This window comes from Chiloscyllium plagiosum, unplaced genomic scaffold (assembly GCF_037043375.1).
Source record: "Chiloscyllium plagiosum isolate Xiang-an unplaced genomic scaffold, Cpla_swu_hap1 HiC_scaffold_2, whole genome shotgun sequence".
Classification (NCBI taxonomy): domain Eukaryota; kingdom Metazoa; phylum Chordata; class Chondrichthyes; order Orectolobiformes; family Hemiscylliidae; genus Chiloscyllium; species Chiloscyllium plagiosum.
The window spans coordinates 96,653,555-96,668,840 of NW_028270140.1; the positions used below are offsets into that span (position 1 = coordinate 96,653,555).

General features: G+C 41.5%; 1 protein-coding gene across 7 annotated transcripts in view; it reads right to left on the reverse strand.

The window, feature by feature from the left end:
- The window catches only part of pam (peptidylglycine alpha-amidating monooxygenase), a 229,302-nt gene that overhangs the window by 37,134 nt on the left and 176,882 nt on the right, over window positions 1-15,286 (reverse strand). For 5 of the 7 annotated variants that reach the window (XM_043710012.2, XM_043709988.2, XM_043709995.2 and 2 more), the window contains 2 exons: window positions 8,094-8,405; window positions 487-616 (listed from right to left, as the gene is read on the reverse strand). In XM_043710012.2, coding sequence (XP_043565947.2) covers window positions 487-616; window positions 8,094-8,405 — 442 coding nt within the window. The remainder of the gene's footprint in view (window positions 1-486; window positions 617-8,093; window positions 8,406-15,286) is intronic. The other 2 variants (XM_043710023.2, XM_043710018.2) reach the window with 1 other exon arrangement.

Sequence of the window (15,286 nt, forward strand, 5' to 3'; positions counted from 1 at the left end):
TACAAGTTTGTTTCTTAATTTCCCTCTGACTATTAGGGAGTCTATAATACAATCCCAATACAATCCCTTTCTTATTTCTCAGTTCCACCCAAATAACTTACCTGGATGTATTTCTGGGAATGTCCTCCCTCAGCACAGCTGTAATGCTATCCTTTATCAAAAAGTCCACTCCCCTTCCTCTCTTGCCTCCCTTCCTATCCTTCCTGTAGCATTCGTATTCTGGAACATTAAGCTGCCAGTCCTGCCCATCCCTGAGCCATGTTTCGGTAATTGCTAATGATATCCCAGTCCCATGTTCCTAACCAAGCCCCGAGTTCATCTGCCTTCCCTGTTAGACCCCTTGCATTGAAATAAACAGAGCTTAATTTATTAGTCCTACCTTGTCTGCCTGCCCTGTTTGACTCACCTCTATTCTCAATTGTACCAGTCTCAGATTGACCTCTTCAAAATATTCACGTACAAATCAATTGTTCACATTCAACTTACTTCTCATCCCAAACATGGTTTCCTCTGTGAAAAATGACTAGGTTAGTTTTGGAATCCAGAGCAACTCCAGAAACTTGACCCAGCTCTAGTTTTTCTCCAGGCCAGTCAATTGCTTCTTCCAAGTGAGAGACTACAAATTGGAAAGAAAAATATCCATTATCAATAAACATTAGTAGCTTTATTTGTTTTAAAACCAAATCTATGTTTTTGTAACTATTTTAGGTTTCCAGATACAATTGCGCGCATTCCATGAGCACATAGGAAAAACAGGCATTACATTTTAAAAATATTGAGAACATGGTGAATTTCTGCAATGCAGTCATCAGTAATCTTTTACTTTGGGAGCTCTTTCAGCAATTCAATACTCAACATACTAACTGGTAGAGATTACTGAACTTATTGATTTTCCGTAATCCTTGGCAGCTAACACGAAGTTAAATCAAAAAATACTTCAAAGTCTAAAATGTATATCATTACGTTCTTTGAAGTTAACTTTACGTTTATGACTTTTCACAGTCAATGCAGCAACAACTGCAGAAAACTGCAGGGACAACATCTATCATTGCATATCTCCAGCACATGCAAGGTTAAAAGAAGCTTCCTTAATTTTAAATTAGTTTGCTGTCTGTACCACTAGGGGTGGCTGTCAGACAGCTGAAAAATCAAGGAAGTCTGCAAAAAATTTGGCAAAGACCATGTCTTTGACAGGAGAGGAGATGCCAGAATTAGTTTTACAACATGTTGGAGTAGCAGGCACCCACAATTCACATCTGATAGCACACTGTAACAGAAAAAGACCCTGTAAACTCCACCAGAATTTACACCAAATGATTTGCCCTAGATATTTACACCCCAACACACACACTGGGTATGCCCCATACTACTACCATAGGAGAATAAAGTTAAAAATCACAACACCAGGTTATATTCCAACAGGTTTAATTGGAAGCACTAGCTTTCACAGCGCTGCTCCTTCATCAGGTGGTTGTGTCTGGCTTGCTGTGTTCTGCCAGCATCCTGCCTATCTACTTTGGATTCCAGCACCTGCAGTTTTTCTGTCTCTGACTATGATCAAATGGCGGAGCAGAATTAAACCTGTTGGGACTATAACCTGGTGTTGCGTGATTTTTAACTTTGTACACCTTAGTCCAACACCAGCACCCCCAAACCATGACCTTAGGAGGATTATCAGTTCCTATTTGTCACATAACCTTTTAGTAGAGCTCCTGAAGAGCAGCAACAAAATAGAGCTACTACTCACTATTTATCACACGTGAACCAGAATAAATAGACACAATACCTACACAGTATGTAACAGACAACAGCGAAGATTAGCAAATTATTCTATAGAATTCTGTTTTAGATATAATTTTTTATCCCTTGATATTTTCAGAGAATTACTAAAACCATGTTTTATAACTTGCCATCTACCCATCAAAAAGAAAACTCATTGCCATTATTACAAAGTACACTGCATCAGGTTTTCATGTTAAGAAAATGCTATCGAGAATGATTGAGGAAAGAACTTGGACATATTCAGTCCAATAAGGCCTTTGTTTTAGATGTGCCTCACATTTGCTTTATATCTATGGCAGTATTCTGTATTTGAACTACAAAATTATTCTGACAGAGGTTAATAGAAGGCTTCAGCTTGTTAACCTGTCCCCTGTTATTTACATCGAATATGAAGTTACCCAGCATGTTCCTTCAGGACCAACTAATCAATAAAGCATTGCATTACACATTATCCAAGCTAAGCACTCTGTTCAGCACAAAAGGAGCTTGTTCAGTACCACTGCAGCAGAAACAGTCTCAATTTTTCTTTAGTGCCAGCTCCATATAGCCCTCAAGTCTTTGATATTTCGAGAATGTATCCATCTCCTTTTGAAATACTTCCAGTGATTTAGCCTCCACAACACACTTGGGTAGAGAATTCCATGCATTATCAGCCTCAGAATAAATCCCGTTGCATCTCAGTTTTAAGTGAGTGTCCTCTTATTCTATAACTGCATCCCCTAGTTCAAAATTCGCTCACTGATGGGAACATTTCATCAACATCTATCCTGTAATGCTCAGTCAGAACCGTGTATGATTCAATAAGATCATCCCTCGTTCTTTGAAAATCTAATCTAAGCCGTATCCTGTTTAGCTGGTCTTGATAATTCAAATCCTTCATCTTAGGAATCAGCCTACTGAATCTCTTTTGAAAAACATTCAATGCCAGTATATCCTTTCTTAAATATAGGGACGAAGACTTTACACAGTACTCCAAGTGCAGCCTCATCAACATTTTGTAGAGGGCATCCCGATTTTTTAATTTCAACCTTCGAGCAATAAAGACCAAAATTCCATTGGCAGTTCTGAAAGAAGTCACATTGGGCTTAAAAATGTTAACTCTGCTTCTGTCTCCACCAATGCTGCCTGACACAGTTTCTGCAGCATTTTCTGTTCTTATTCTAAGACTGCATCTGCTTTACTAATTATTTGCTGCACTTATATGTTAACTGTGTGTTTCATTCACAAGAACACCCAGATCCCCTTGTGCCACAATTTTTGGAGTGGTACCCCATTTAAATAATAGTCTGCTTTTTGATTCCATGAAAAGTGCTCAACTTCTTACCGAGGTTAACTCCTTTTACCAATTTTCGCCCACTCACTCAACCTGACTATATCAGTTATAAATTCCTTACATCCTCATCATAATATGCCATCCCATCCAGTTTTGTATCAACAACAAATTTGGATATATCACACACTTCTCCAAGTCATTAACATAGCTAGTAAATAATTGATACACTCTGCCCGATCTTTATAACTTATCCAACAGTTATGTCTTTCCAACCTGCAAAAGACTGACTAATTCCAACAGTTAAACAACTGATAATCTATGCTAATATATTAGTCCAATGCAATGAGCCATCTTTGGTAAACAACATTTTATGTTGCACCTTATCAAATACCTTCTTAAAATTTAAATAAACTACATCCACCGACTCAGATTCCCTTTATTCTGCTGGTTATATCCTCAAAGAATATAGCAAATTTGTCAAAGCTGATTTCTCTTTCATGTTTGGGTCCATTAAACTTTTCTAAATGTCCTTTTACTTCCTCAATAATGGACTCCATCATTTTTCCCAATGACAAATGTTATTCTAACATTTCTTGTTTCTATCTCCCTTCCTTCTCGAATATTATCATATTAGTGGTTTTCCAATCTGCTGGAATTCCAATCTGCTGGAATTCCAATCCCTCCTGGAATCCACTGAGTACAGGAATGTTCGTACCAAAGCTGCCACTACCTCTGTAGCTATTTCCTTTAAAACCCTTGTGCACTGGACCTCAGGTTCTGGCAATGTGTCTGCCTTCAGTGTGTCAAATAGTTAATTGCTGTTACGAGGGACAAGATCCTTCCTACCATTAGCATATTCCTTATCTGATATAGAGTCATAGAATTGTACAGCATGGAAAGAAACCCTTTGGTCCAACTCGTCCATGCTGACCAGATATCCTAAATTATTCTAAAGCCATTTGCCAGCAATGCTCATTACCAAGAGGGCAATTAAAAGTGAATCACATTGCTGTGGGGTCTGGAGTCACATGTAGGCCATACAGGTAGGCATGGGAACTTCTTGTCCAAATGGACATTTGTGAACCAGATAGTTTTTCAGACAATTGACATGGTTATGATTAAACTCAAAATTGGAGGTGTAGTGGACAGCGAAGATGGTTACAACAGGATCTTGACCAGATGGGCCAATGGGCTGAGAAGTGACAGATGGAGTTTAATTCAGATAAATGTGAGGTGCTGCATTTTGGGAAAGCAAATCTTGGCAGGACTTATACACTTAATGGTAAGGTCCTAGGGAGTGTTGTTGAACAAAGAGACCTTGGAGTGCAGGTTCATAGGTCCTTGAAAGTGGAGTCGCAGGCAGATAGAATATTGAAGGTGGCGTTTGGTATGCTTTCTTTTATTGGTCAGAGTATTGAGTACAGGAGTTGGGAGGTCATGTTGTGGCTGTACAGGACATTGGTTAGGCCACTGTTGGAATACTGTGTGCAATTCTGGTTCTCCTTCCTATTGGAAAGATGTTGTGAAACTTGAAAGTGTTCAGAAAAGATTTACAAGCATGTTGCCAGAGTTGGAGGATTTGAACTATATGGAGAGGCTGAACAGGCTGGGGCTGTTTTCCCTGCAGCAGAGGTTGAGGGGTGACCGTATAGAGGTTTACAAAATCGTGAGGGGCATGGATAGGATAAATAGACAAAGTCTTTTCTCTGGGGGCGGCGTGTCCCGAACTAGAGGGCATAGGTTTAGGGTGAGAGGGGAAAGATATAAAAGAGACCTACGGGGCAACATTTTCGCACAGAGGGTGATACGTGTATAGAATGAGCTGCCAGAGGAACTGGTGGAGGCTGGTACAATTGCAACATTTAAAAGGCAGTTGGATGGGTATATGAATAGGAAGGGTTTGGAGGGATATGGGCCAGGTACTGGCAGGTGGGTCTTGATTGGGTTGGGATATCTAGTCGGCATTGTCGGGTTGGACCAAAGGGTCGGGTTTTCATGATGTACATCTCTATGACTCTATGTTATTTCCAGGTTATTATTGAATTCAAATTTTACCATCTGCCGTGGCTGGATGTGAACCCAGAACATTACCATCTCTCCCATGTCCTTACCTCAACCTCTATACACCAAGCCATCACATGGGCTGCTACCACACACAACCCATTGTCAGCTATCATCGTCCCCATTAGCAACTACTTATTTCCTCAGACTGACCTTTACCCAGTCCCTTGTCTGAACAATTGTTTTTCTCTTGCTCTGGGCTCCATCTCGATCCATCATTTACTCCTCTTCCAACCTCATCTTCTGCATAAAGAAGAATCTTTTCCTAGCTACCATCTGTTCTGAAGGACAGTCACGTGACCTGAAACGTTAACTCTAGAGTTCTTTGCAAAGACACTGCCAGGCCTGAGTTTTTCCAGCAATTTTTGTTCTTCTTTCTGATTTCCAGTACCTGCAGTTCTTTTTGGTATTTATTGTTTCAAAAAAATAAAATAAAATCTGTAGGTCCACTTTGTTATGCATGATATCTTTGGGTTACGTACAGCACCATGCCCATGAAGACTAATGAAAATTTTTTTTTTTTATAAAAAGATCACCTACGTTTTCCATGTTCATTATCAATTTACCAGTTGCATCCTCCAAGGCTCCCACGCACACTTTAGTCACATTTCTTTTTTAATATATACTTGCAGAAGCTCTTGCTGTTTGTTTTTATATTTCTTGCCAATTTATGTTCATAATAAAAGTTCTCATTTATTAACTTTTCAGTCAGCCATTGCTGGTTGTTAAAAAATTCTCAATCCTCTGACCTACTACTAGTTTTCGTCACTCTGTATGCCTTAATTTTTGATTGGACTTTCTCCTTGACAACCTCATTAACCATAAGTAGTTCATCCTTCTCAATTATAGTGACCTTCTTATATGCCTCCATTATTTCCCTATTTATACATGTCATACAATGCAGCAACTCTTCAAAGGCTTATAGATGACCCATGCTCGTGGCTCCTTTCCCATCAATGGCCTCTTACACCGTTTCAAAGTACTAGAATCCACTAACTTTAATATGCTGGCCATATTGTAATGCATATATCTTAATTGCCATAAAATCCAGACTTGCTGAATATGAAGCATGAAGGTATTGGGAAGCTCCAGAAATGCAGACAAAGAACTTTGAAAATCCTTAGAAAGATGTTTTCATTGCCCTTCACTTCCATTTTCAATGTGATCAATGTATTTTCCAAGCTTGATATCCAGAGAAACAAGCCCAAAGAAGTGGGACAGTGAAAATGATGGCTAACACAGATCTGGAATATTCAGTGCTAAGCCTAATAGCTAGTCCATCCTTGAATCAGAAGGATCATGGGAAATGGCTTTCAATTTCAATTGAGACTATAATCTTTGACTTACAATAACTGGAAGAGAAACTCTCATCTGTCAATCTGATAATTTAAGCTGGAATCAATGCAGATTTTACATAATTCTAAATAATTTTAAGCTGGAATCAATGCAGATTTTACATTGTTGTCTCCTGTGATCTGCCAGCTTCATTTTATATAATTAAAATTTAAACCTATTTTCGGCACATTAATCAAATATCCCATTAAGACATTAGCTGGCTGTGGTTTTATCCTAAACAGTAGTATTAATACAAATTAAATTATAATAGCAATAAGGCAAAATTTTGACCTGAGAATATTCACTATTTCATTTACTAAATCATTTCATAACAGAGCTAAACACCATACAAAGTCACCATAATGAATTAAGTCTGTATTAATTGTGAAAAAGTCCGATTTAGGATAGGACTGTAATTTAACTGTTGTCAAAAATTCTATTCAAATCTTTAAAGATAATTTTCAATGCCTTTTTATTTTATGCTTCTTGGTTCTGTCTGTAAGCAGTTAATTCCAGCTATTATAATTCTAGGTGCGTATCTATAGCCAATGAATTGGAGTTGACTTGCATTACTTGCAGCATTCCAAGGGGTTCATTCTACAGTTTTTCTTGAAGCAGCAATTCACTTCCACTTGCTAATTCCAATAGGTGGCTCAATCAGAATTAATATAAGATCTAAATATCACACAGTCACCATATAATTTCAATGATCCTTTTTACAAACTCATTAGCGTCCATCTCTCCTATGCACAATTAAAATGACGATGGCAATACAGCAATTTGGAACACGATGTTTAAAAAATAAATTGCAGCAGGTTAGGCTTTGATTAATCTGGAATGTTTTCCACATAAAATACCAGCTTTGCTGAGATTTAAATAGTAGTGGTAGCTGAAAAATAAGATTTTGATTGAAGGTTATATAATCTTTAAATAGAATCTGACATGTATAGGATATAAATTTGACTATGTCATATAATGTCAATTTGACAAATAAGTGAAGCTTCTTGGTAGAATCACAATAAGTTGAACAATGCCATGGAAGAAAAGAGCATAAACACGGAACATTGTTCACAGGTTCATTGTTATGCGCACATATTAGTCATTTTAAAAATGACTGTAAAAGCCAGTAGCTTATTAGAAGGCAACACTGAACACATTCAATACACAGGACCCAACACATCACAAGCTTTGAAACCATCACACTAATTTTCATATAAACCTGAAGGGAATAAGATGCAAGGTTTATATATTAATGCAAAGTCAATAACTTTATTAGAGACTTACATGGATCTGTGCATGAATAAATTTTTCAAAAAACTTTTAAAGCAGCACATATCAAATAAGATAGTCTAAAGCAAATATTTTAGAAAATTGGTAAGTTGCCACAAAAATAATTAAAGTTCCAAAACATCTTTTGCAAATTCCACATTTATTACAAACTTTTGTTAAGCATTGGTATTGCATAAGCAATGTAATACTTGACTCCAAATTTATAAATTTGCATTTAATACTCTCAATTAATTCTTTAATACTCAATATTGGTAGTAAAAATTATCAGTTAATTTTCTAAATAAGCGAATAATCCCTTCAGATTTTGACGAGAGCAAAAACATGACATGGTTTCATACAGAGCCTGACCCACCTCCACGGTTTTCAATTTCTCTGCTGTTCAACCCAGATCTGGGCTGCAGAGTTGATAATTTATTGCCAGCAGGCCTTACAGTGGATTCTATCCTGTGGAATTTGTGAACTCTGTCTCTTATTAGGACGGGGTCAGATCTTTCATCAAGACTCAAAAACTCCTTCGGACCAGAAGTCAGGTCCTTTTTTTGCACCACATTAGCAATTGCAGCAACAAGGTCTGATTCTGCCTTGTGTGTAGGATTGTACTTATGTACGTGAACCACGTCTTCTCGTTCTCCCAGGAGCTTGGAAATTAGTGCATAAAAATTACCTGCATAGGGATTGCAAGGAAACAGAAGTGGAAAAAAATAAAGCAGAGCAGTGAGAAAACAGGATGTGAAAAGGTTAATAAGCTGCTAAAGATAATAGAACAGGCAGAACAGCAATAGGATAGTGACAATTATTTTAAATGTTATTAAAAGACTTATAACATTATTTATCAAACTCTTCTGACAAGAGATTAGAAATAGTTAGCTTGACTGTGACAGTCCACTGGACACTGAATGCATAATAATATCCATATTGAAAGATTAATGACTAACGCAAACCCTCCTAGGAAACATTTGAATATTAATATGATTCACTTTAGCAGTAATATTTGACCAAACAGGAACACAATATAGATACTCTTCCTTGAATCTTTCTTTTTTTGTTTTCTTTCTGCAGGAGACTATTTCCGATAGTGTTCGGAATCTATGCAACAGGTCCACAACTGTAATCCATATTAAAATGCTTAACATCTGTATATAATAACTAGTCACCAGCATGGCTGAAACTGTGAGGTAGCATGATGACTCTCAGATAAGAACTTACTGCAACCTTGTCGCACAGTAACTTGTCATTACTCAGCAAGGTGCATTTCAATATTACCCTCTGATATGAAACAAATGTATTGGGCTCAAATTATTGCAAAGGAACATAGGTGTGATTTATAGAGTCTAGGGAGTGAATTAACAAATCTGAATTGATCTTTCCAATAAACTAAACTAAACTAACTTTTTTGTTGCTATTCAACTGCTCTGTCTTTTGACCACTACAACTGTTTTCTTGAATTCTTTTAAGCTACTTGGTTTTGTGACCATGAAAACTTTAAAAAAAAAACAAATCTCAAGGAGGTTTACAATATCCCTTCACTCTAATGTCTTTCTGTTCTGTTTTGTGTTTACTTCAATACCTGAGTGTGTTAGGATATTTACCTGACAGGAGTGCTCTGAATCTCTTGTGGTTTACAGGTTATCAGTTTTGATTGCTTCAACCAGATTATATAAAAAAAGGTAATTACCTGATGCATATTATTCAAGTCCCAAAGGCTGGAATTACTCTAATTAGCTTTTGCTAAATCCAAAAAAGCATGGCTGCTCACACGTCCCTATTTGTAGGCAGAGGGGAAGAACCCATGCCTTCAAGAGGCCAGGCACAGGCAACACTGTTCCTACCTCTCAATGTGATTGTAAACACATATTGGGCACTCTGCACCACAACACTCAAGATATGATTTTCAAAGAGCAAGATCCAAGTGACCATGGGCAGCCAGGATGCATTCTGGGTCATGTAGTCTGCCCTCCAGTGCATGCACAGCCCTATTCAAGAACAATAGAAATTGCCAACACAAAGTACACTCAAGGCCCAGGAAAATTCAGCACTGGAGCTACCAGAGAAAGGTCACCCATAAATAGAATTACTGAGGAGCGGCTCATCCAATCGCAGGCTCTATCAATGAATCCTATGCTTGCTCACTATAAAATATATCAGCAGTAGGAGGTGCAAGCTATGACTGGAGCAGCAGCCAGCAGTTAGGAAAGGAAATGCTGGCAGAACGGGAGCCACTGAGGAAGATGATGTTGCCTTTTGTAGTAACAAAGCTGGAATGGGAACGAGCAGGCTTTTGCTGCATTTGGAAGGGGGCAATTTTCCCAAATCCAAGAAAAGAGGAACAGGTTGCAAGGTGTACACAAGATTGCAACTATGCCAAACAAAACTTAATCCAAAATAAGTCAGTATTTTTATGAAAAAATCAACTCTCAAGAAATGTTATCAATATAATTACCTTCACATATCGAAAAGCAACAACAAAACAGACACTGGACAGAGTTGTCTGATGTTAACTGATAAATCAAATTCAGTGGAGGCCAATCCATAAAGATTTAAAAATAAATGTCTGTGGAGATATCCACATCTGGCTCTTAGCTTCTAAACATGGCTGGTTGGGGAAGGAACACAAGTGTGGAAACACTCACCAACTAATTTGGTATCCACCATTTCAAATTCTAATTCATGAGCAATACTGACATGACAGCAGATGGCCCCCAAGAATTGGCAACTTGGTCGTTTGCTGGGTCTGGCACTGGCAGTGACAAAGCACTGATGGAAGGGTACCACTGTCCTTGGCGAAAGTCTCTGCTTTGGCCCGAGCAACGGAGAAGGTGAATTGGCCCAACAGTGAAGGCGATGGTATGAGCTGGCTCAGAACTGTGTTAATGGACTTCTCTTTAAGCTACATCGTTTAAATTTGCTCTTAAACTATAAAAATGGTGCGAGATCATTATGCAAAATGAAAACTTTTCTCTGTATATTGTGTAACAATAAATCAATCATTCACTCATTCATTCATTCCAGGCAGGAATTGAGGTTAGAGTCCTATTAAAATCACTGCAGATGACACAGAGGTTTAGTTTGGCACAAGTTTAGTTTAGTTTAGTTTCTCTTCTAGCAGCAGCTTAGGGTAGTTCAGGGAACAAATTTCCTCAGCAGAAGCATTTTTCTTCGTAAAAATTTTCAAAATAAGAGGGTCTAGTTACTTACAAATCAGCATATTATTAGAACAGCGAAAGAACAGTTTCTTAGGTTGATGAAAAGTTCATGTCTGAAGATTTAGAAAGGACTCACAAAACTGTTTCCAAGTTCACAACAGACAAACTACAAGGAGTCAGTTAAGCAAAAACTTAAGGAATTGAGATAGGAGTGTACATTCTCTGGACTGGAAACCCTATGATGGATTGTGTCAGAAAACAGGTTGACACTCTGGTTTGTTGTGCGTTTTTAGGTAATTATAATTGCCTTATTTAGCTTGGTTTGGTTCTTTATCCTTCAGTGTAATAAACTTCTGTTCTTTCATTAAAGAAAGTCTGCACCTTGTGAGAGTATGTTTCAAGGGCTGAGCCACCCAACTAATCAAATAAAACAAAAATATTCTAATCAGGTCTCATAAGATGATTTGATTTGCCCAGTAGTTCCATCAGCAAGATCACAACACCAGAAGCCTACAACCCAGGTAACCTGCAATGCACTCAGTTGATTTAGAAATGAGTCAGAAAGCTAGCAGACCTGCATTGCAGCTGGCAATAGGGAGCCAATAGCATAGTAGTATTATCGCTAGACTATTCATTGAGAAACAAAGATAATGTTCAGAGGACTCTGGTTTGAATATTGCCATCGTAGATGGTGAGATTCAAATTCAACAAAAATCTGAAATTAAAAATCTAATGATAACTGAGTTCATTGTCAATTGTCAGAAAAACCCATTTGATTCACTCATATCCTTTAAAGAAAAAAATCTGCTGCCCTTAACCGATTTAGCTGAATCCAGTACCTACAGCAATGTGGTTGACTCTTAAGTGCCCTCTGGGCATTTAGGGATGAACAATAAATGCTGGCCTCGTCAGTGTTGCCTATGTCCATGAATAAATATTTAAAAAAGGGACCTCTCATATTAAGGATCAGTGGTGCTGGAAGAGCACAGCAATTCAGGCAGCATCCGAGGACAGGCAAAATCGACGTTTCGGGCAAAAGCCCTTCATCAGGAATAAAGGCAGAGAGCCTGAAGCGTGGAGAGATAAGCTAGAGGAGGGTGGGGGTGGGGAAAGAGTGGCATAGAGTACAATAGGTCAGTGGGGAAGGAGATGAAGGTGATAGGTCAGGGAGGAGAGGGTGGAGTGGATAGGTGGAAAAGGAGCTGGGCAGGTCGGACAAGTCCGGACAGGTCAGGGGATCGAGTTTCTGGAGGTTAGAAACTAGGATGAGGTGGGGGAAGGGGAAATGAGGAAACTGTTGAAATCCACATTGATGCCCTCGGGTTGAAGTGTTCCGAGGCGGAAGATGAGGCGTTCTTCCTCCAGGCGTCTGGTGGTGAGGGAGCGGCGGTGGAGGAGGCCCAGCACCTCCATATCCTCGGCAGAGTGGGAGGGGGAGTTGAAATGTTGAGCCACTGGGCAATTTGGTTGATTGGTGCGGGTGTCCCAGAGATGTTCCCTAAAGCGCTCTGCTAGGAGGCGCCTAGTCTCCCCAATGTAGAGGAGACCACATCGGGAGCAACGGATACAATAGATGATATTAGTGGATGTGCAGGTAAAACTTTGATGGATGTGGAAAGCTCCTTTGGGGCCTTGGATAGAGGTGAGGGAGGAGGTGTGGGCGCAGGTTTTACAGTTCCTGCGGTGGCAGGGGAAAGTGCCAGGATGGGAGGGTGGGTCGTAGGGGGGCGTGGACCTGACCAGGTAGTCACGGAGGGAACGGTCTTTGCGGAAGGCGGAGAGGGGTGGGGAGGGAAATATATCCCTGGTGGTGGGGTCTGTATGGAGGTGGCGGAAATGTCGGCGGATGATTTGGTTTATGCGAAGGTTGGTAGGGTGGAAGGTGAGCACCAGGAGCGTTCTGTCCTTGTTGCGGTTGGAGGGGTTGGGCCCGAGGGCGGAAATGCGGGATGTGGATGAAATGCGTTGGAGGGCATCTTTAACCACGTGGGAAGGGAAATTGCGGTCTCTAAAGGAGGAGGCCATCTGGTGTGTTCTATGGTGGAACCGCTCCTCCTGGGAGCAGATATGGCGGAGGCGGAGGAATTGGGAATACGGGATGGCATTTTTGCAAGAGGTAGGGTGGGAAGAGGTGTAATCCAGGTAGCTGTGGGAGTCGGTGGGTTTGTAGAAGATGTCAGTGTCAAGTCGGTCGTCACTGATGGAGATGGAGAGGTCCAGGAAGGGGAGGGAGGTGTCAGAGATGGTCCAGGTAAATTTAAGGTCAGGGTGGAATGTGTTGGTGAAGTTGATGAATTGCTCAACCTCCTCGCGGGAGCACGAGGTGGCGCCAATGCAGTCATCAATGTAGCGGAGGAAGAGGTGGGGAGTGGTGCCGGTGTAATTACGGAAGATCAACTGCTCTACGTAGCCAACAAAGAGACAGGCATAGCTGGGGCCCATACGTGTGCCCATGGCTACCCCTTTGGTCTGGAGGAAGTGGGAGGATTCAAAGGAGAAATTGTTAAGGGTGAGGACCAGTTCGGCCAAACGAATGAGAGTGTCGGTGGAGGGGTACTGTTGGGAACGTCTGGAGAGGAAAAAACGGAGGGCTTGGAGGCCCTGGTCATGGCGGATGGAGGTGTAGAGGGATTGAATATCCATGGTGAAGATGAGGTGTTGGGGGCCGGGGAAACGGAAGTCTTGGAGGAGGTGGAGGGCGTGGGTGGTGTCTCGAACGTATGTGGGGAGTTCCTGGACTAGGGGGGGATAGGACAGTGTCGAGGTAGGTAGAGATGAGTTCAGTGGGGCAGGAGCATGCTGAGACAATGGGTCGGCCAGGGTGGTCAGGCTTGTGGATCTTGGGAAGGAGGTAGAACCGGGCAGTGCGGGGTTCCCGGACTATGAGGTTGGAAGCTGTGGGTGGGAGATCTCCTGAGGTGATGAGGTTCTGTATGGTCTGGGAGATGATGGTTTGGTGATGGGGGGTGGGGTCATGGTCAAGGGGGCGGTAGGAAGAGGTGTCCTCGAGTTGGCGTTTGGCTTCAGCGATGTAGAGGTCAGTGCGCCAGACTACCACTGCGCCCCCTTTGTCCGCTGGCTTGATAGTGAGGTCAGGATTGGAGCAGAGGGATTGGAGGGCTGCGCGTTGTGAGGGTGAGAGGTTGGAGTGGGGGTCGACAGGTTGAGGCGGTTAATGTCCCGGCGGCAGTTGGAAATGAAGAGGTCGAGGGCAGGTAATAGGCCAGCACGGGGTGTCCAGGTGGATGCAGTGTGTTGGAGGTGGGCGAAGGGGTCCTCGGAAGGTGGGCGGGAGTCCTGATTGTGAAAGTAAGCTCGGAGGCGGAGGCGACGGAAGAATTGTTCAATGTCACGGCGTGTATTAAATTCATTGATGCGTGGACGGACGGGGATGAAGGTGAGTCCTTTGCTGAGGACTGATCGTTCGTCCTCAGTGAGGGGGAGGTCTGGGGGGATGGTGAAAACTCGGCAGGGCTGGGAGCTGGTGTGGGTGTAGAGCTGGGAGTGGGGTCGGAGCCAGTACCTGGAGTGGGTGTGATGGTGGGGACGCCTGGAGGAAGAACGCCTCATCTTCCGCCTCGGAACACTTCAACCCCAGGGCATCAATGTGGATTTCAACAGTTTCCTCATTTCCCCTTCCCCCACCTCATCCTAGTTTCTAACCTCCAGAATCTCGATCCCCTGACCTGTCCGGACTTGTCCGACCTGCCCAGCTCCTTTTCCACCTATCCACTCCACCCTCTCCTCCCTGACCTATCACCTTCATCTCCTTCCCCACTGACCTATTGTACTCTATGCCACTCTTTCCCCACCTCCACCCTCCTCTAGCTTATCTCTCCACGCTTCAGGCTCTCTGCCTTTATTCCTGATGAAGGGCTTTTGCCCGAAACGTCGATTTTGCCTGTCCTCAGATGCTGCCTGAATTGCTGTGCTCTTCCAGCACCACTGATCCAGAATCTGGTTTCCAGCATCTGCAGTCATTGTTTTTACTTCTCATATTAAGTTCACCTTTCAGTCTTCTGTTTTTTCCCCCAAAATTATCAGTTATTTATCAGTTGACAAAGGCTTGGGAAAAAAGTTAAATAAAGAACAGATCCAGGGGCACTTGGCAAGTTGGATCCAAATTTAGTGATGAGAGAGGGTGGTGGTTGTCACTGGCAATCACATGCTCAATATGATTGTCCAACTAGGAAATTCCATGTCACTAATCATGGGTTTTGTGTGTCCTTGTGTGGTCGATCCTGGAGCCACATCTCTGACCACACAGAGGCTGTTTGTGTTACTGGAGGCCAACGTACAGTGGCAAACCACAGGAACCAGGGCTGGGTCCCTTATTGTTCAAGATATTTGTACACCTTGTATACTTATGTCAAAGTCAAATCTTTTAGACTTTTTTTTAAAA